Source organism: Monodelphis domestica, chromosome 5, assembly GCF_027887165.1.
Source record: "Monodelphis domestica isolate mMonDom1 chromosome 5, mMonDom1.pri, whole genome shotgun sequence".
Taxonomy (NCBI): Eukaryota; Metazoa; Chordata; class Mammalia; order Didelphimorphia; family Didelphidae; genus Monodelphis; species Monodelphis domestica.
In genome coordinates this window covers 287,226,740-287,249,507 of record NC_077231.1, presented here as the reverse complement: position 1 = coordinate 287,249,507, position 22,768 = coordinate 287,226,740, and the positions used below count along the sequence as shown (strand labels likewise).

General features: G+C 38.7%; 1 protein-coding gene across 2 annotated transcripts in view; it reads right to left on the bottom strand.

Moving 5' to 3' along the window:
- PIK3R4 (phosphoinositide-3-kinase regulatory subunit 4) overlaps positions 1–22,768 on the bottom strand; it is a 62,604-nt gene that overhangs the window by 7,108 nt on the left and 32,728 nt on the right. For both annotated transcript variants that reach the window (XM_056800262.1, XM_056800263.1), the window contains exons 10-17: positions 19,241–19,444; positions 15,500–15,701; positions 13,107–13,306; positions 11,382–11,592; positions 7,922–8,087; positions 5,164–5,328; positions 3,563–3,774; positions 437–568 (exon numbers count right to left, since the gene is read on the bottom strand). In XM_056800262.1, coding sequence (XP_056656240.1) covers positions 437–568; positions 3,563–3,774; positions 5,164–5,328; positions 7,922–8,087; positions 11,382–11,592; positions 13,107–13,306; positions 15,500–15,701; positions 19,241–19,444 — 1,492 coding nt within the window. The remainder of the gene's footprint in view (positions 1–436; positions 569–3,562; positions 3,775–5,163; positions 5,329–7,921; positions 8,088–11,381; positions 11,593–13,106; positions 13,307–15,499; positions 15,702–19,240; positions 19,445–22,768) is intronic.

Genomic DNA, 22,768 nt, shown 5'->3' with positions numbered 1-22,768 from the left:
ATAAAAAAATATTACTGACTTTTGCCAGTTACTGAACTTAATTTCACTGGCTTTTAATCTGAAGACTCTACCTTCTTCACAAAACTGAAAATCAGGACAAGGTCCTTAATTATGATAATGTACTAAAGTAGAGAGATTAGAGTGAAAGGGAGTTTCCACCTCATTTTTAGCTAATTTTGTAGCATTTTACCAGGAAAGAAGGAATGATGAACTTAATAGATCTTATGGAATGCTATTCTTGGAACAGCCTATATATCATCTAAGACCCAGAAGTGGAATCTTTTGCACCTCACAATTTGCCAAAAGCTAAGAAACAGAAACAAACATCTGATCCATATAGAAAATAATGAAGAAAAACAACAACAACAACAAAAACAGTCTGGCAATCATTCTAAGGAAACCTCTCAAAAACATGGAAAATAAATCTCTATCTTACCTGCAATTACCCATGACTGGTACAGAGGATGCATTAACAGGCGTCTAATTCGGGCCCTTGAAGGATGACAATGACTAGAAATTGGCAACTGGAACCTCATGTCCCAGCAAGCCATAGTCCCATTGCTTGTACCTTTCAACATGGAGAAAAAGCAAAATGATTATCATTCTGGCCACGGCGCAGAAGGTTCAGATTTTACTCAACAGTAAAGAGCTTTGGCTTTCAACTACTGTATTAGGAAGGTTTTTTAACTACATGGAAAAAAGGGCTGCTGTCCTTAAACTATTCTTCCCCTGAACTCTCCACTGTCTAAATGTCCCCCTGGAACACACGTTACAATAATCATGATGGAATTCCAAAATGAAAGAAGAGGAATTTCATTCATCAGGTAGTGATTACTGGAGCCCTGCTAGAGAAGCAAAAGGAGGCGAGGGCTACAGAGTGGACATTTGGTCATTCCAAGTTGGCGATGCTTTAAATTACTAGAGGTATGTATTAGGCTGCATCATTCACCAGGATCTGAAGGTACTAAGTTCACAATTGCCATCCACTCTCAGTCAGCTGGGTTATGGGTTGTTCCCAGGTAATTTGGGGTAGAAATTACTGAACAGATTTGAGAGAAGAGTAGCTTTGTGTCCATGCTGGAGCATCGTGGATGAATGTAAGTGGGAAAGAAGAAAGGGAATGTTCAGTTCTTCTTTCCATGACCACTGTTAGTCCCTCAGAGTAACAGCCCTAATGGCTGTAGCCTGTTTTAGCAAAAAGTGGTGAAAGATGTCTCTGGGCCCTGCAGGATATTCTGACAGGTACCATCATATCTTTTAATGGGAAGTCTCCTTTGAGACAAAGCATCGACACAGTGAAAGTATTTATATGCCTGACCTATACTTGTGATAAGAACTAGAAAACAAGTCCACGTTTGGTAAGGATACTATAATCTAAACTTCCAATTTTTACATCCAAGATGAACAAAAACAACCTGTCCAAAGGCAACGAGGAAAAGGGAAGTTATAAAAGCAAGCTATGAAATCTAGAAATGTGCAGTCAGTCATATTGCTTTTGAAAAAGAATGAAAAGAAGAAACAGCGACGGACATAGAGGTATATCTCAAGAAGACAGGTCAAAACCCCAGGGCTTGGGAATGGGAAGGAATATCTGGAAAGGGGGAACTAGCCAAGCAAGTTCATGGTATACAGAGGAAAGAGAAGCTATTCAAATGTCAGATAAGAAAGCCAGTAAAAACAATCACCATGGTGATGTCAACATGGAATCTAGAAACCCCAAACTTGTGGCCTAGTGGGATCTGGCCCAGGTTTCAGGACTAGCTTACAGGTTGGAGACCCCAGAGTTTGTGCTTGTTCCCTGTTCCCATGGGAATCCAACCTGAAGGGAATCCCAGGCTAACACTGTGACATTAAAAAATGCCAAGAGACTAGCTTCTGGGTAAGAAATCAATTTATTGATTAAGTTAGCAATATAATAACCAATAAATTAATGGTCAATGATCCTCTATTGGAAGACACCTCCCCCCCAGCCCTTCCCTGTTCCCACTCACTGTTCCCTAAATACAATTTGAGAGCTTTGGTAGTCACCTCATTGGTGACTACCAATGAGGAAATGATCCCATCAGAACTGTCAGTGCCTCCCCATCTCCTGGGGGATGGTTGGCGGTCATGCCCTCCAACTACTGGGGGGAGAAATGCCTGGTCAAGATTGTCCTATTGTAATGTTTCTTAGTGAGAAACTGAAGGGCTTGATTTTGCTATGTACAGGTGCACCTGGCATGAGCTGTTTTTTATGTACTGAGTAAAATAGATCTCATCATCTCCCTTTCTATCTTCTAAACCCTAGGGTGGAACATTTCTTGACATTCCTACAGTACAGAGTACAGAGGTCAGGGAAATGATTTGAGTCTCTAATTCAAAAACCAAGTATAGAAACAATTCAATAGATTAAAAATAAATCCTCTCAACCACAGCTTAACAGCTGTGGAAATGAAATGAATTGAATGTCTGAGCATCCTTCTATAGCACTAATATCCTATAAACAGAAGATTCTTGGGGTTTTCCCCTGTAACTTTCTAATCTTAGTAGAAGGATAAGTCTGTTAGTCCCCTTCTCATTTACCTCATAAAGAAACAAAATGAAAATCAAGAAATCCATAAGATAATTCAAACTTCTTAGAGAGAAGCAATGCATATAATCCTTGGTATTTTTGCTATTCATCTTCCTCACTGGTCCCCTGATTTCATCAGTGTGGATATTTCTTGAATTGGTACAGGCCACAACCCTCCAAATCCTGATATCTGGGGCAAGTCTTGTCCAATTGCTCTTCCCCATTGCCCCAGGTTTTTTTCCCAAGCTTGATGAACCACCAATATTAATAACAACTATCTTTTTACATAATGTCTTAAAATGTGAGGTCCTATATTCCCTAAAACCTTTAGGATAAGGAATACAAGTACTAATCCCATTTTACAGATTACATAACTGGGACTGAGGAAAAATGATCTATTTAAGATCACAGTCAATCTACAAAACTGGGCTTAGTCCCCAGGTCTCTAATCCCAAACACAATACTTTTTCCATTTTAATATGCTCCCTTCCATTTACAACATTATTTTGGGCATCTATTTGACTAAATATTAAATAATTTTATGGCCCATATTCATTAATTATAAAAAAGAAATTCAAGTTTTCCAAAAAGAAGCTCTATAAAAAGAATCCAATTTAAATCTAACACATTTCCTGGTAACTAATAGCTGATTTTCAAAGATAGGAGATATACTGGCTCCTAACTACTGCTTCTCTTTCTGCCCACTGCCTAATTTCTGGCCTTTTCACTATTTATTAGCAATTCCATTTTGCTAAAAGGCTAAAAAAGAAACTAATTTGTTAATAGCATGACTTTCTAAAGAACTAATAAAAAGGTCTAGCAAGTGAAACAAGGTTGAAAGTAATGGCTTAAATTAATTTTGGAGATTAATTCCAACTATTAATTATTCATGTAACTGCCTACTTCTATTACCATGGATAAGTAAGTCAAAGGCCAGAGGAGGCAATGAATAAATTTTTATTTACTTTACTATCGAGCAAACATCAAACAGTAGGGTGAAATTCAGCTTACCGATACACAGCCAGCACTGGTGGATATCCACAGCAAAGGAGGTAATGAGACCTGACTTCAAATCATGCTTCAATGTCCAGGCATTACTCGAAGATCTGAGGTCCCAACCAACCAATGAGCCATTCACAGTGGCATAGGCCAGAACTAACTGTGCCCCTGAGTTGAAGTGATGCATATCTACAACGCACCCATCCTCCTTCTGATCTAAAATCCTAGAGACAAAATGAAAGGAGTGACTTTCCTCACTACTTAGTGAGTTTCTTAGTCAGTTTCCATTTTCAGATGAAGATGGATGCTTCCTGCTATCTGTCAGAAGATGAAGATGATGTCATCTCCTCCCAGGTTTCCTATTGGCCAAATCTCATTATTTGTTTAACTTCATGCCTAAAAGCAGCTAAGCAGCTGTTTCCCTTGGCTTATCTTAACACTATTTACTCTGAGTTGCTTCAAGATCTTTCCCAAAATTGGGGGTATACATCTCAAGTAGAAAATTTCTATGGCAACTATTAAAAAAAGTAATTATATTAAATGCTGCCTTTACTTTCTCATGATTTGTTTTAGCTTTTCTACCAAGAGCCAGACAATGTTGGAGGAGAGGGGTCCCACTAATACAGAACATTTCCCTTTATTTCACACCAAGATAAGGAGGTGGTTAGAACACCAGACTAATTCTGGGGCTTCTGTTTCACTGGCCTCCCAAGCCCAGAAGAGTTTTCTCTTAGGACTCAGCCTGCTGAATAGTCACCAGTGGCTGGGGTGCCATTCTGTCCAGGAGGCACTGCTTTACCCCTAACTTTCTCTTCTTAAAATCTCTTATAGGAATTAACTATATATGAAATTGCATTTGTGTCTTATGCCTTAATCCCACCATTAAAATGTGAGACTGTCTTGTTCCTCCTTTTGTGTCCCCAGAGCCTCAGACGGGGCCCTGGATCTCCACAGGTCTGCTCTACCCAATATTCCTCGTTAGATATCTGGACTAATTGTGCTCAGCTTGAAGGGCCACATTTTGGGAAGGAAATGAGCAAACCAGAGCTTGTCCAAAGAAGAACCAGTAGAGAGGGAGATGAGAGACCATGCCAAGTGAGTTCTGACTAAAACAAGTGGTGATGGTTACCCCAGGGAAAACAGGCAGACAAGAGCCATGTTAAAGGGAGAAAGGGCCTATGAAGACTAGAGGGAGAAGACTTACTTGAACCTAAATTAGTCCCATTGGGCAAAAGGGGTCATGGGTGAAAGTTACAAAGAAAAGATTTCAGTTCAATTTAAGGAAAAACTTGCCCACAACTAGATGTTCCAGGGGAAGGGGCTACCTCGGAATAAAGGGAGTAGGTCCCCTTGTCTTCCCAGGTACCCTTGACCCTGGAGAATGTGGCAAAGGTTATCCCTGACCAGGTACAGTTTGTATGAAACAATCTCCAAGGGGCCTTTCCATGGACTTTCATGACACCTACACCAATGAGTTCAAACTGAACACCAGTTTATAAACAACTTTTGTTTTAGGACAAAAGTCTCTTAATCTAATATAAGCCCAAGTTATACCAGGGTTACTATATAGCCACTCTTAAAACAAAAGAGAAATTGTAAAGAGAGAATGATACCTGCTTTGAAGGGGATGTATTTTGGGAGATTTGGGTAACTTGGAAGCCTCAATTCCAAGAAGCTGCACAGCACCATTATCAGAAGCAATGGCCAGGTAATGGGAGCCTTGGCAAAACGTGAGTGTCTTAACCCGTCCTCCAATACGTGTGTACGTCAGAATTGACCTGTAATAACAATTAATGTTACAGGGACAAATTCATGAATCCTTACCTATATATATATATATATATATATATATCTCAAAAGATATCTCATATATCTCAAAGATAAACATGCTATTTTATTAAAAACAAGGTTATAAATTTCACTAAATCTCAACAGATTACTGGTTCTTCTTACTTCAATTAGACACAGACCATCCAATATGAACTCTCTCCATCCTTTTCCTCTCTGGTCATCTTCATTTTACTCCCAGCCTCCTATCACCAGTATGGGTGCCCCTCTCTGGTTTTCTATTTCTTGAACCATAATAAAATCAATACTGCCTCTCCTGTTGGATAGGGTGGGTCATCTATCCTCCTCTGGGTCTGCTAGCCAACCCCAGCAATCTCCAAAATAAAATACCCCTCTGGGGCTATTGTTCCTTGGTAGCTGTTAATCTGCCTATTAGAACATCTGCTTCCTATGAGCAGATTTTCCTTACTTTGGGTTTATATCCTCCAAACTAAGCATAGGGCCAGGCATGCAGTAACCAATTTAGAAACACTTTATTTTTCTTTTATTAATTCTTTCTCCAGTCTTTCCTTCAGTCAACAATCATTTCTTCATTATAAAGTGTAGGACTAAATGCTGTGCGTGCTATCAAAAATAACTGCAACAAATATCCAGTCTCACCACAGCTTAAAATGAGGCTTTTATCCACATACAATATTATGCAATAATAATAATAGCTAACATTTAGAGAGCACTTACTATTTGAGCCTTGAACACCTTGAGAGATAACTGCTATCATTATCCCTTTATTTTTAATGAGGAAATTGATGCAAACAGAGGTAAAGTGCCTTGTTCAGGGTCACCCAGCTAATAAGTATCTTTGGCTGGATTTGAATTTGGGTTTGTCCTGACTTCAGGTGCAGAGTTCTGTCCACTATACCATCTAGCTGCCCCCAATCCATAATGAAAATTAGGCTATACTAGTAGAGTATGTCACTAGAATATATAAGCAGCTTTGATATTTACCGCCCTGCCCAAGTCATTTAATCACTGCAGTCACATTAGGAAGTTGGGAACATCTTTTCAGCCTCAGCTTTGCCCTCCTCCTCAGCTCCTTCAATGGCTCTGTCTAGTTCCTCTCCTTCATTTCCCCCCAACTCCACAACTCATCATGCAGTGATCCAGGACAAAGAATGCTCTCCACCTCCAGAGACAGTGCTGTTAGAGTTGGGATGCAGATCAAAGCATACAATTTTTTATTTACGGTTATTTGTGTTTTTACTTGGGGTTTGGGTTTCAGATGAGTACCCACTTACAACAATTAACAATATGGAAAAATGTTTTGCATGATATGCTTACCATCTTTGGGAAGGGGGAGGGAAAGGAGACAATTTGGATCTTATAACTTCAGAAAACTAAGTGGAAAACTAGTATTACATATAATTAGTAAAATAAAATATCTTTACCAAAAAAAAAAGTTGAAATAAAAAACAATGTTAAAAGCTCAAATTTATGCAGAAACTTGAGTTTTATGTTTTTCAGGTACTCTCCGCACCTGACCTCATTTGATTCTCACAACAAGCTTGTAAGGATCCCTATTTTACAGATGAGAAAACTGAAGCTCAATGACTTGCCTAATCCTAGTTAGGTTTAGTTGAGCATTTGAAGAATTTGCACAGTCTAGTCCTCTACCCACTAAGTCAAATTCCTCTCATGTAAATTACAAAATGAAATGAGAAGGAACATTTATAAGGAAAAACAAGCTAAATCAAGCATTCAGTGACCTGAGAAATCAAGACTACCGAATGTTGCCAGAATCTCCTCAACAAGCTGAGTTTGCAGTGTCCTACAGCAGGGACAGAGAGGAGAACACAGAGACCCAGCAGGCTTTGGGGCTGCCTCCTGAGGCATTCATTCCTTTAATTGTCTAAGACTACATCAGATTCAGAAAGAATTAAAGAAGAATCAAAGAAATAACTATGAGAAGGTAGAAAATGAGCAACAGTAGAAAAAGCAGCTTTCCAAAATGGTATCATTAAGCCAAGGAAAAGTGTATGGATATAATAGGTGCCTGAATATATCCATGTTGGAATAGTGAAATATTAAGAAAACACTAAGCTCAAGGCAAGAAAAAATAACAATTATAGCTTACCAAATTACCTACTAATAGACAAATTGAACATCCTAATACTCAAAATTTTTAAAAACAGTACACGCTTAAATCCTGAAGAAAAGGGTGAGGAGGGTATCAGGGGAAGGCAATGTCTGCGTGTACACACACACATAATAATAATACTTTACTGGCAAAAGTAGCCCACCCACATCAACCATCCCAGTGATGTGTTACTTAAGGCAGGACAAAAAATGGAAACATCACTCAAGAGAACTAACTGAGAGAATCTGAGTCACTACCAAATCTCTGAATGTGAAGGTACCATAGAGATCATCTCTCTCCCTTAACATATGAGGGAATTGAGGTAGAGCAGTTTTAAATTTATGTTTAAACTGACTTTGGAATCTGGCTGTTTTTCAGTTCAGCCCCCATTCCCTGTCAGGGAGGCTCTTCTGCTTTCCTTCAAAGGTGCCACCTTGTGCTGTCCTTACCTTGTGGTTGTTGTTTTCCCTTCCATTTTCTGACTGTTCCAGATTTTCACTGTGCCATCATTTGAACAAGTGGCAAAGAGGGAATGCTCATCAGAGACTCTGATGCGGTTCACTGCAGACTTGTGTTCATGAAGATGAGCCACCAGCAGGCCTTTAGGCCTCCACCCTGAGAAAAGGGATACAAGATCAGATGTACACCATTACTAGGAGTTTAGAGTGACATTACTCTGACACTGTTCCCTTCAGGCAGTCATCATCAAGTTTAATGTAGTCATCATTGATAAAACACAAGAAGATGGGAACTATGGGAAGGGACCTGCTTCAGAGCTTCAAAAGGGAATTATGGGAGTGCTCATCAGCTAAGGAATGGTTCAACAGATTATGGTAAGTGAATGAAATAAAAATTTTTGAGTAATAAGAAATTACAAGAAATGGCTTCAGAGGAAACTGGAAGGACCTCTCTGAACTGATGCACAGCAGGGGAAGATAACATGTAATAAATAATAGTGTTGTAAAGACATCTCTGAAAGACTTAAGAACTGTGATCAGTGCAATGACCAACCATGAACCTGTGATTTTTAGATTTTCTCCATTTTGCTTAGTCTAGCAGGAATGTACACACTCACACTACACTGGCATGTGCTAGCAAGTGACAAATCAGAAACAATTGACTGTCCCCTGGGCTGTCCTAAGCCAAGCTTGAGCCACCTACTGGCACATGTGAGACGCAGGAAGTGATGTAGAGAACTGCCTTTGGAGTTCTCATCACTTCCTGTGGGGAGGCCTGGGTGCCAGTTGACCCTGGAACTTGAGCCTGGAGGAGCTCCCTCAGACACCTTCCTTGAGAAGTTCACATGTGAGTGATAAGACTGACTCCCCTTTCCCTTGGCTCTCTGAGGAGGTCCCCTTGGCTAAGGCCTTGAATTCCTGCCTGGCTCAGCCTGAGCTAGAGCAGTTTAAATTTTTTTTCCTCTCTCTCTCATTCTTGATTTTTTCCTCCTGTTGTAAATAAACCACCATAAAATTCCATTCTGACTTGAGCTTCAATTGGGATTTAGAAATTAAATCCCTGGCGACCAACTAAAGTTATATTCAGTCTCAACCCTAAATTTACCCTTAACAAATCTAGAACACTAATGATGAAACAGGTTCCTCATTTCCTAACAGAGGGGTGATAGATTCAAGATGCAGAATGAGGCATACATTTTTAGGCAGTTTTGATCAATACAGGAAATTTGGTTTGCTTAATTTAACTATGTATATTTACTAGATGGGTTTTTCTTTTCTCCAAAATGGGGAAAGAATAAATGCTTAAATACTTAAAAAGATATATATATATATATATATATATATATATATATATATATATATATATATATATGTGTGTGTGTGTGTGTTTTTTTAAAGAACTTTAAAAACCACCCAGGTGATGAGAGGAGTAGCAATGGAAAGCTTTTTCAAGAAGTTTGAGAATAGAAAAGATATAAAAGAAAAGTAGGGGGAATGTAGGAGCTGGTGAAGAATTTTTTTTTTAAACCCTTACCTTCTGTCTTGGAATTAATATTGTGTATTGGTTCCAAGGCAGAAGAGTGGTAAAGGCTAGGCAATGGAGGTTAAGTAGCAAGCCCAGGGTCACACAGCTAGGAAGTGTCTGAGACCAGATTATCATCCCTATTAGCTTCATCTATTTACTGCTCCTGAGGGAGCATTAACCTGTATGCCAAGTATGGTGTCAGGGTTTTAAGTTGAGGTGCTGAGGGGGATTGTGAGCCAGCAATGTGACTCACTGAGAAAAGACACAGTGTCTCTGAGGTCCATGGATAATGGCCACCAGGATCTGAATGGATGCTATTAAGCCATTCAGTGAAAACCTATGAACACAGAACAAACAACTATCAAAAAGGCCCACAGTCTTTCGCCTTAAGGGGCCCCTAGATGGTCCAAGGGATAGAGAGCTGGGCTTGGAGTCAGAAAATCTCCTCCTCCTGAGTTCAAATCAAAGGCACTTACAAGCTGTGTGACCCTAGGAAAGTCACGTAACCCTGTCAACCTCAGTTCCTCATCTGCAAAATGAGTTGGAGAAGGAAATGGCAAACCACTCCAGTATTTTTGCCAAGAAAATTCCAAATGGAGTCACAGAGACCAACATGACTGAAAAACAATTAAAGTCTCTGTATCCCTGAGCCTAGACTGGCATGCCTTTGCAAGCAGTAGGCACCTAATATCTCTACAGAGGTTACCATGGTTTCCAGAATGAAAGGCTATATATTTTACAAGTGAGCCAGGTGCTTTCCCAGATACACAAAGAATACAGTGAAATTTCTGCCCTTTTTCAGGACAACAGAAAAAATAAAAAACAAACCAGCAATGACTTCTTTCTATCTTCCTAACGATTGTGCCTGCTGTCTAGTAGAATGAAAATAGGTTTCCTTGTGGAAACAGGCCAACTGACTTCTTCAACAGTGATGCTATCTTAGTAGAGATGGCATTAAGGAATCTGTATGAAACAAGTTTCAAAAATAGAGCCATGATAAAGATCTGATGCAACGGGAGCCAACTTTTTTGGCTAATTATGTGATAAAAATGGCATTTTGGGAGCACATTATTTTTTCTTTTTTTTTAACAAGAAAGTGAAATAGAGATTTCTGCCAACATTGGCTAATTGTAAGGATATGCAAATCAAGAATAAATAATTTTTCTGTCAAGAGTTCTTGCTCATAAGCTGAAAAAGAGGAGCATTGTCTGGAATGTAGGACATGCTGGGCTTAAATGCAATCAGAATACTCTGCTACCCGGTCAAGACAATCTGCCAGTGTAGGATGACCATTCCCCACTAGGAAAAAAATCAATGTACTATAGCCAAAGAAGTATTCAAAGAAAGAAATTATAAAAGCAAATGGTGGTGGCACATTTCTTGAACCACAAAATTGGACAACTCTCCTTTGATGGGCAAATAAAATCCACAGGCCTTGTCAATACAAAGGACACTTATAAAGAGAGACCATTAAATAATGAATTGGCTAGAAGTTTAGAATAAACTATTTCTGACTCTAAAATAAGGGTGGCACTACAAAACTGCTACATCACAAAAATCAGCCTAAATTCAGGATTATCATCTCTTAACGGACCAGTATGCAATCTTAGAATAAGGGGGTCTGAAGCAACAACTCTTCCCCAGCAGCTAATCCAAGAACTCACAAAAGTTGACATATCCTTATACATCTAGATTTATACAATCTCAGGTGGTTTTCAGGTTAAAAACATATGGGCAAAATCTAAAAACAAGGTCTGATCATACTCATCAAGGTGAAAATATAAATTTCCTGAGTAAAAACTTAATTATCCATATTATGAATATCCGATATTTCTTAAAAAAAGACTTCATCTTTAAAGAGTGAAAGCCATTTCTGTCAAGCTGGGGGGACCCTTGGAACAGCCAAGAACATGGAGAGACCGTTACCTGGTGGTGGTGGCTTGCTCTCCCACTCTGCATTCTCCATCATCTGCTTGGCTATTCTTTCAGCATGGCATTGCTCTCGCTTCTGTTGGACTAGCTGCTGAAGCTCCGTCTTACAAGTTGTGATTCGTATTTGGTAGGTGGATGGTAAAACGGTACTGCTTGGAACCTGTATTGTTGGCTTCCGAGTTTGGACAGCTGACACTTCAGGAGCCTGTAAATCATGCACAAATGCTTGAGTCATGCCAAAGATACTGAAAAATTCTATACTTAATGTGGGAATTTCTATAAATAAATTACTCCTGCCCCAATAACAGCAAGATGTCAGGAAAAAGGCAAGTCCCCAGGTAGGCCCCTCCCTCTGGCACAGCATCCTTATGGGAAAATGGCTACACAGGGTGGGCAGGAATGGATGGGCTACCATCGGAACCATGGGAAGAAACACCCACGTCAACATCATTACAAAATCTCAGGAGTAGAGTCGGGATGGACATCAGTCGCAAACCTCTCTATGATGACCACTTGAGAATTGCGAGAAGTAACAACATGAGGTCAACTGAGCGATCCCTAAGTACAAATACAACAACTAAAGCATGTATTTTTTTACATGTATTAGTGGGGGATTGGCTAGCGGGAAGAACCTGTGATTTCATTAGTACAAGGAATTTGCAAATATGAAACTATCAATGCCTTTCTATGTCTCTGAGAGGGCAAGCAACTTGCCTTGGGTCCCGCAGCTAGGAAGGAGCAGAGTTAGGATCTGTATGGAGTCTTTCCTCATTGACTTTCTCATCCTGAATCCATCTTCTGACCCCTCAGAAAGCAGGGCCTATGCCCATGCACACCCCTTGGGTCCTCTTCCTTTCTATCTCAATACTCTTTCTTAAAGGGTTGGTCTGTTGAGGGCAGTTGGGTGGCTCACTGGATTGAGAGTCAGATCCAGAGCAGGGAGGTTCAAATCTGGCCTCAGACCCTTCCTAGCTATATGACCCTGAGCAAGTCACTTATCCCCCATTGCCTATCTGTATTGCTCTTCTGCATTGGAACCAATACACAGTATTGATGTTAAGACACAAGGTAACAGTTAAAAAACAAAAGAGCTTATTTGTTAGCATAAATTCAAGAATTTTCCCTATATAGATGATGCCTTAACCTATACCTCCTAAATTTTTTTTCATGCATTTTTATTTTGTTTTTCTATCACCTTTCTCCTAGTATTCCTCTCCCTAACCCCTACCAAATAGCCCATCTCTGAAAAAGAGAAGAAAACAATTCAGCAAAACTGATCAATATATTGAGAAAAATCTTGAACTCTATGTGCTGACACCCATGGATCTTGACTTCTGCAAAAGTAGAGGAAAAGGTGTCTTTCTACCACTCTTCTTTGGAGTCAATATTGTGCTTTTTCATTTCATAACATTGTTTCCCTTTTTTGTTGTCTTTGTTCTTCCCATTTACACTGTTGTCGCCCCTGTGTTCAGAGTGTACAAAGCTGCCAAGAGATGCTTTCAGGCATGCAGATGGACTGAGGTTACTGAATTGCTCGGTCCCCAATGGCCTACCAGCCCCTTCCCCTGGCACGGCAGGTGCTCTACCCTATGGGGCCTCTGTGCCACACAGAATCCGTTTTGGCACCCAGTGATGTTCTTAGCTTGATACTGGCTCAGAAGAGTAAAAAGGGAAGAATTCTAAGATGTTATGAAAAGCACACGCGTGCTTTCACAGTACCTGGGGAGAGGAAGACAGGGTTATTCCAAGGCCAGCCGAAGGCTCAGAGCGAAGAGGTTTGCCTGTCTGAATGGCCTCCTGGTCACTCGGTGGCCCGTGTCCTTTAGGGAGGGCCTGGGGGATGGGCGCTGGCTCCAGGGACCCGAACATGCTCTTCCATTCTTCATTTACATTGGAATCCTGTTTTACATGTTTCCTGGCTATGGAAACACATCCCAGGACTGTTACAGGGTGCAAATGGAGATTTAAAAGCACACACACTCTGGAATCATTCTACAAGACAATATACCCTGCTCAAAGGCTGGTAAACAACGGCTTCCAGATTCAAGCTTATTAAACCATACAACTTCCTGTATGTCTCCTTGGGAACCTCAAGATGACTTAGAAACAGACTCATCATCTCCCGGCAGGTCCCCAGGAGAACCAGGCAGAGCTCCCAGTGCCAATCAGCAGCCTTGCTGAAATCGGCCCTCGAGATAAGGAGGACAGGATATTAGTCTAGTCTGCAGACCACAATGGTTTCTTCTCCCCATCCCTCCCAAAGCTAGCAGAGCCTCAAGAATCTACCTTACCAGAGCAGACATCAGTTGTCTTTTTTTTTTAAACCCTTACCTTCTGTCTTGGAATAGGCAATGGGGGTCAAGTGACTTGGGTCACACAGCTGGGAAGTGGCTGAGGCCATATTTGAACCCAGGACCTCCCTTCTCTAGACCTGGCTCTCAATCCACTGAGCTACCCAGCTGCCCCCATCAATTGCCTTTTCAGAAAAAAAAAAAAAGATTCTTTTTAAATGTCACAATTCTAAATCACTGGATCAAGGTCCAGGCAGTCTCTCTTTTTTTTTTTTAAATCCTTACCTTCCATCTTAGAATCAATATTGTGTATTACTTCCAAGGCAGAAGAGTGGTAAGGGCTAGGCAATGAGGCTTAAGTGACAAGCCCAGGGTCACACAGCTAGGCAGTGTCTGAGACCAGATTGGAACCCAGGACCTCCCATCACTGGACCTGGCTCTCAATCCACTGAGGTATCCAGCTGCCCCCTGGCAGTCTTTATCATCAAGAAAGCAACTTGCAGGAGTAAAATCTATCTCTACAGAGATACCTTCTGACAGCAGATAGAAATCAAGGTGGGTTTTTTTTAAATAGTGAGTATTACAGTGTAGTCGAAAAAATAATGGACTGGACTCAGGAGATGGAGGTCTAGATCCTGTTTTGGTAAAGTCAGGAATCAAGTGGTAAAATATCTATGTAACTGTCTATAAAATGAAGAAAGAGTGCTGTGCCCCAAGTGTTTACACCCCAAGGGGCTATGTTCTCCAACCTCAACATTCCATCTTCTATCTCCACCAAAAGGCTGTCTGGAAAGAGTTCTCCCTCATTTCTGATTCTTAGCTTCCATCAAAGTTTCATTCCAGTCCACTCTCCTATGTAAAACCTATTCCAATCTCTTGAGGAATTAGGAACCTGCCTTCTCCTCACTCAAGTCATCTTGGTTTGTTTCTTTTCACTTCTAATCTACTAACAGACTGAAAGACAGATAAATAGATACAGACAGACAGATGATAGGGTCATAAACTGATAGATTTTAGATAGATGAAAAGACAGATACAAACAGATAGGCAGAGAAACAAAGACAGGCAGAGTTAAGTAGAATGAAAACTCCACTAGAAAAGGCACCATCTCATTTTTGTCCATCTCCTCAGTACCTACTAGCCCCATAATTTGGACACAGTAGGCTGTTAACAAATGTTTGCTAAATTGAACATAAAAGAAGCTCGAACTTTTACCTCCTTTTACATCAACTACTTATTGACTTTGAGTGTTTTTCATGGCACTTACACATGAGGAAACTGCTCCCCGATCACACAAACCCATTATTTTCTCAGTCATGTTATATGGTACCAGAGTTTCTGAAATATCAAAACTGCAGACCACCCAAAGGCAATGGAGAAATACATTTCTGAGTGTCCGTGAATCCTTAAGAGACACAAAGGAATGTATCCAACACAGTGGCTAAGTCATCTAGGGAATATTTATGTGGGAATTTAAACAAGAATCCAGGAGGATAAGAAGGTACACATACAGATAGATGGTGATCTGTACCAGCAGAGAGAACACACACACTTAAGAAATTGAAGATCCATACAAGAACTGGTCTGGAGCAGTATTCAGAGAATGAGAAATAATTCATACTATGAAATAAACAACCAAATAATCAAATTATCTCACTTTCTGTGGGCATAAAATTTCTTAAGATCATAAGTGTCTTTTATATAATAATACTGATTTGTTGAAACTAGTTCTGTTAATTATTATTAACAATTATTAAATTATTGGTTTTAATTATTATTTCAATATTAAACTATGTATTGTGAACAGAAAAGGGCACTAACCTCGTTTGTCATCTGGCTCCTGTTTGGTTTTAACAAGATCAACTTGCCTCCCAGTGATGCCAAGAGCAGCCAAATCAATGACTCCTTTCTGGCTGCTATCATGAAGGTGACTCTGATCCACTATATTGGCCTTAGCTTTATTGGATTTCATCATGAAGTCCTTCAGTGCTAAAAGCTTGTCTTCTTCTTCCTCAGTCATTCCCTTCAATGAAAAAAGAACATTGATTTTAAGGTGTTTTCATGAGAACCAACATGTATGGAGCAGGAACCCCTCAACCCAATAGGAAATCACATCAGGCTAAGAACATCAGTAAGATGTCAAAAAATGTACAACATGTCAGCTCAGTTTTTCTAAAGGAAGTGAATGAGGATTTTTTCTGAGATGAGTTAAAGACAAAAGAAACTAGTTGTTGGTTCTGTTTCATTTTCTTAAGAAAACCACCATATAGTAAAACAAATTAAATTATACCCATTCCACGTGTTTGCTCTTTCCTGAGTAATAAAATTGTGTAAAAATTAAATTTAATTCAACAAACTTTGTCTGGTGTGTTTAAGATAGGCTGGTAGAATCTTGAAGAAAAAGAGGGGAAATTCTGAATATCTGGAGTGGAGAGAAATATTCTCCACTTCCCCTCCCCAACCCCTTATTTACTTGGTAGAAAAAAAGAAGTCTCTGTTCAATGGACCTCTGATTTCAATATACAACAATAAACCACAAATCTGAACAAAAGCAACGCTTCTATACTCTATTGATGATTGTGTGGCCTCACCTTTGCTTCAATATGACTCTGACATCATTCTATCCCAGAACCACTGATCTGTAGTTTTTAATTTGCCAAAGTGAGACCGCATTCCTTTACTTAAAGGAGCTAAAACATCTCAGTCTATCTAATTCCCATGAAATTTGAATTTCATAAAGCTTATAATTTTTAATAATATAATCTTTATAATATCCTATAATTTTATAATTCTTATGAAAAATAAAAACCACAAAGTTAATGCCACTAAGATGATCAATAACAAAGGATTAACCAGTTTAAAAACTACTAAATTGTATCAAATGGTTACAGAGTTCACATGATAAACCCAGAGGAACCTTGGAATGAATGAATGATTGCCCAATGTTAACCTGGGACAGTAGTTTTATATAAACAACAATATGCTCCTGGTTTTCTTTTACTACGAAAAGAGTATGACCCCATATTAAAGGTAGACATTTTTATAGCTGCAACGAATTCTATTTTTTCTGCACGTTCCATGTTTTAAAAGGCAAAAAGGGAGACTGTGCTACTGGCCATCACTCAAAAACATTAACACTCTCAGCCGCTTCTATTTCTTTTTATTGTAACTTTCTCCAAGGAACTTATAGAATGTAGCACAATTTCACAAAATTCCCTCTGATATATTAGGAAAATATGTATTTTCTTATCTTCAAAGATAAAGGGAAAAATAAGGACCCAGAGGCTCAAATCACCTTCCTAAGGAGAGAGGAAGAACAAAATCTGGGCCTCCAATCTCATTCTAAACCCCACTCTGTAGGCTTTAGGAGATTATTGCTCTTATTCTTTGTAAGAGGCAATTTTTTAAATTAGGGAAGAGTAATACCTAACAACAGTAATACATCTGGGGGAAAAAATGCTACCCATTATAGCATGTGAATGTCAGTGGCTCCCCCTCCACAAGCTATGGATGAAGGGTCTCATGTGCTCAACAAAGACCCAATTATTTTTGTAGTCAGCTATTACTAAAATGTTCATGCTCTCAGCATAAGCCTGTAATATCTGATTGACTCCTTAATTCCCAAATTAAATGATGTTCCAAGTGATCTACTATTGCTATTTCAGAACAGAAGAGAAATAGCTTAATGGTATTCTTAAAGAGAACAACTAAGAAAATTCTAGAGCACATAAACTATCTCTTCTTTTTAGTTCAATTTTCTTAAGTCTAGTTACAAAATGTCCAAATAGAACCACAAACTAATTTGCCTGTATCTTTAACTAAATCCATATCTCTTCATCAGAACAACTGAGCAAAAATCTTAGCTGGCTAATTTCTTCAGAAAACCTGAGGCCAACTTCTACCTTTTTCTCTCTTCTGTGAAGACACGTTCTCAGCTCAATATTCTGAGTGAATGTGATAAAACTAGCAGAACTGAATCCAAAATGGAAGAGTGTGTTGGGCTGAACCCATGAGTCCAAAGGGGTAGAACCGCCTGAGGTCAGGGGTGTTGAACTAAAAATGCCAAAGCCATGTTTTGTAGAGGACATTTGAATCTTTTAAAAGAACAAAAAATGTACATAAAAAGTTGAGATGTCCAACCTCAAAAGCAAGACTTGCCCTTTAAAGAAAAACAGGAATAAGAGCAAGGACAAAAGTATTTCTTTACACTTGACACAACCCAAGCAGGAAAGTACTACTAGACTCTTCTGTTCTGAAATAGCAACTTGGAAAATTATTTAACTTGGGAATTAAGTAGTCAATAAGGACATTGAAGACGATGAGCCCCTGCTGAACATCTGTAGAATCAACAGCCTCCAACTTTTAAAAAGGTTTTATTGGTCATTTGGAATGAATAATCAAGGTTCCAAGGCTAGCCCCCATGAGTTCACTTAACCAAAGACTGCCAGACTATGGAGTTTTTGATATATTTGTACAAGGGGAAAGGGTGAGGTATTGGATATTCTCCAGACCTCATAGTTGTCAGCCATAGCAGGGGCTTAATCCAAAGGAGAAGGAAGAGACCAGGAAAGGTTAAGGCAGAGAAGAAGCTGATCTGGGGTTTCAATCAGGGAAGAACAACATGCCTTTCCATGTGTGGGCTTAATTCTCTCTTCCTAGGTTTTCTTCTTGCCTCCCTTATAGGATCAAATCTATTTCTGAAGCCAAAAGAAATGACTGATTAGTCTACACCAATCTGCCTGCCTTTTGCTCTTTTCTCTGCAGCCTGATGTGATTAAATGAATAAGCAGCAGATAAAATGTAGAGGGCAGGTAGGCCCTCTGTCTTCTATTGGTTCAATGGATAGAGAACCAGGCCTAGAGACAGAAGGTCCTGAATTCAAATCTGGCCACAGACACTTCCAAGCTTGTGACCCTGGACAAGTCACTTAACACAAGTCACATACCTAACCCTTATTACTTCTGCCTTGGAATCAATATGCAATACTGATTCTAAGATGGAAGGTGAGGGATTTTTTGATATGGTGGTGGGGTTTTCTTGTTTTGTTTTGGTTTTTTTGGTGAAAATGTATTATTTTGTGTTCTTTTAAATGGGAATTTCATCAATAAAACCTGGATGAAGCTAAGTAATATTGGATAACTGGGCAGGTTTTGTGCCCTGTTTTACAGGACCATGTAATATGAAGCCTGTTTATCCTTGTGATCAATATGTACCAAAGTAGAAAATAGAATTAATGTAGAAATAGACAATGGGAAAGCAAAAGGAAAATTAATGACTTATCCTTAACTCTATATGATTCCACCATCACTTAATCAACAAACTAGTGAGACACTTCCCTCTTCCTCAGAGGAAAGGAAAGGATGGGGGGAAATGGTTCTGTAGATCAATCAATCAGATGTGCTTGATGGGTTTTTCTTTGTTATAAAGGAGGGCTCAATCAAGATGTGGGTAAATATCAACAAATTACTATGATGTAAAAATAAGCCATCAAGGACATGTAAACGAGGTAGATGATAGTTTAACTTGTGCTCATAAATGCTAATTTTCAGATGGTAATAACACCTGTGAAAGCAATTTCTTCAAAAGCTGTGCAATAGCAGGGTCCTCTGGCGGTGGGCAGTCAGGGAGAGAGCCATTCCGTTTCTTCTGCCGCATCTGCAGATGTCTGAAAAGACTAGCAATATCTTTGGACCTCAAGGCATAATCAAAGATGGAGCGGCTCACTGGCTCTTGAAGAACACTGAGGAGAACAATTTCCTTATCAATCTGCAATGGATAAAAGGAAAAATCATCAACCTAGAATAGGACAGAGTAAAAGGCAAGCCAAGCCATAGTTTAAAAAAAACAATTTCTTTTAGGTAAAGCACAGAGCTGTTTCATTCCTAAATAAAGTCTATTGTTCCCTATTTAATGTTCAGGGAGAAATGAAGGCCAGTCTCAATGGCTGAGTAAGAGTTTCTGCTAATGCTTCTTCATTATTCATAATCATAATCACTTTCCAAGAAAATGATATCTTTAACGAACACATATAAGGGATGAAAACTAAATGGCAGCTAATAAATATCTTTCACTTAGACACTCTCATAAGCTACTGATCTATCTTATCCAGATGATATCAAAATAGCACATGGCCACCTGGTCTTAAAAATACCTGGAATTCTGGCAGTGTATCACCTAAGTATGCAGAGATGATGATCAATCTACCAGAAAATGAGCTACATCCTAGACTATCCTCAGTCAGTGCCTTCCAAAATGGAAGGAAATCCTTGGGTTCAGTTAAAGTATTTAATCTATCAAGTTAAACTAATCATACATGCAATTAAACCTTCCTCACTGAAGTCACGCTGACTCCTCAAACTCCTCTTACACATTTAAATGTTGCTAAGAACAAACCATAAACAGTTGAAAATAAAAGCAAAAAAGATTTTCTTGGAAGAGAAAGTGAGTTGTAGGTGTTGACTTCTAACAAATCATACATATGTCAGATTCATCCCACACTAAACTTTCATTGAAATCATTTCAAATGTACTGGCAGCCAGTCCTTAATTTCCTCAGAGTTTCTCTACAACCATGATGCATGACTGGATAATTCAATGATTTGCAATCAATAAACAGAGAGAAGACTCAAGTGAAGCAGGGCAATTATAAAGACAATCATTTCACAGCTCTCTAAGTCTAAGATCAGATAGCACTCAGCCCAATTTCTAATACACTTCAAGAAAAGCTTCACAGATGCAAGAACACCTTGTTTTTTTTTTCATATTTTTCTCAAAGTAATCACTTATATTGTTGATTGGGGGGGGGTTCTCTTTTTTCATTTAAAACAACATTCTTTGTTACATGGGATGGCTCGCTGGGTAGGGGAAAAGGGATCAAAACAGTGAGAAATTTAAGCAATGCAAAAATAAATGACATTGTTAAAAAAAAATTTTAAGATCTCTTTACTCCTGTTTATTATGCCCATATTCTTCCATGTAAAAATGTTACAGCAGAAAAGTATTCACAGGGTAGAGAAACTGCAGTTCTAAAGAGCATGACGTTTCCTAGGAATGGACAAATCTACTGGGACAAACTGATAGTTGAAGGAACAGTCAGACTCTCAGTTTCCAAAGGATACCCGTTCCAGAGGTAGTTTCATTCCAATAAAAAGAAAACTGGATTGGGAGAACAAGGGAGGAAATCCACAGGGGTATATGTGAATTTCCAAATGGAGGACATGGCTTTAAACGGCAAGAACAGGTCATCTCAAGATCATTTAGCAGCACCTCATGACTGCCTGAAGCTGCCTACAACATTCCATTGCACTTAGGCATATGTTTTGAGAATTGGCTACTTATCTGGATGATGGTCCCAGGCTGGGTGAATGGTTCTTGTATATATGCAACAAAGACCTAAAATTTATCAAGTGCTAAAAATTTGATGCCTCATTGGACCAAGAGACAATATAAGTACAGCCAGTATTCCAACACACTAAACTCTGTTTTGGTAATTTTATTTTCTGCTCCAAATTATCTGTCCCCACCAACTCTCCCACCCATTGAGAAGGCAAGAAAAACAAAACTCATTACAAATAGTATAGTCATGCAACTAAATGTCTAAATTAACCATGTTAAAAAATAAAAAGATAAGAGAAGTACATTTCAATCTGCAATATGAGTCCATCATCTCTCTACAAGGAGGTGATAATACATGGTATCATGAGTCCTTTAGAATCACGATTGGTCACTGTATTGATCAGAGTTCCTAAGTCTTTCAAAGTTGATTATCTTTACAATATTGCTGCTATTATGTGTCTTCTTTTACAACATGACTAACATATGTACGACCTATATCAAAATGTTTTCTGTCCTGAGGAGGGAGGAAGAGAACATGGTTCAAAAAATTTTGGAAAAGAATCATTAAAAATTGTGTCAACATTTATCTGGGGGAAAAATTTTAAATGGAGGTGATATAAAAACAAAAGATATCAAAATTATTTTTCTTAATTGTCCTGGATCATTTGTATGGCTGAGAGTAGCTAATTCCTTCAGGTAATCATGCTACAATATTGCTGTTACTGTGTACAATGTTTTCCTGGTTCTGCTTATTTCACTCTGCATCAGTTCACATAGGTCTTTCCAGCTCTTTCTGAAATCATCCTGTTCATCATTTTAACAGCACAATAGTATTCCATCACCATCATATACCACAATTTGTTCAGCTGTTCCCTAGTTGATGGTCATCTCCTCAGTTTCCAATTCTTTGCCACCACAAAAAAAGGGAGGCTATAAATATTTTTGTATAAATAGGTCCTTTCCCCCAAATTTCCCTTCAATTCTAAGGTATTTATGACAAAAATGCTATCCATCTCCAGAGAAAGAACTGTTGGAGTCAGAATGAGGATCATGGCATATTCTTTTTCCAATTTATTTATTTATGTTTTTATTTGGGAGTTTGAGTTTTATATGAGTATTTTCTTACAACAATAAACAATATGGAAATAGGTTTTTCATGATAATACATGTATAACTCAGATCAAATTGCTTACAACTTCCAGAAAGGGGGAGGAAAGGGATGGAAAGACACAATTTTGATCTTTCAACTTCAGAAAACTTACATGGAAAATTGTTATTACATGTAATTGCTAAAATAAAATACCTAAAAAAAGAAAAAATACAATATTGTTGTTACTTTATAAACTATTTTCCTGGTTCTTCTTGTTCACATCAGTCTGCATCAGATACAAGTCTTCCTCAGTATTTCTGAAACCATCCTCTATATAATTTCTTATAGCACTGGATAGTATTCCATTACATTTATACACAATAACTTGTTTAACCTTTCTCAAATTAATGGGTCAATTCTTTGCTATCACAAAAAAAAAAGTAGCTATAAATATTTTTGTACATATGAATTTCCTTTCCTTCTTTCTTGATCTCTTAGATTTGGCAGTGGAATTGCTAGGTTAAAGGGTATGCACAGTTTATTAGCTTTTGGGGCAAAGTTCTAAGTTTTTTTCCTGAATAGCTGGACTAGTTCACAGCTCCACCAATAGTGCATCTGTGTAACTGTTTTCTCACAGCCTCTCCAACATTTATTTGTTGTTTTCCT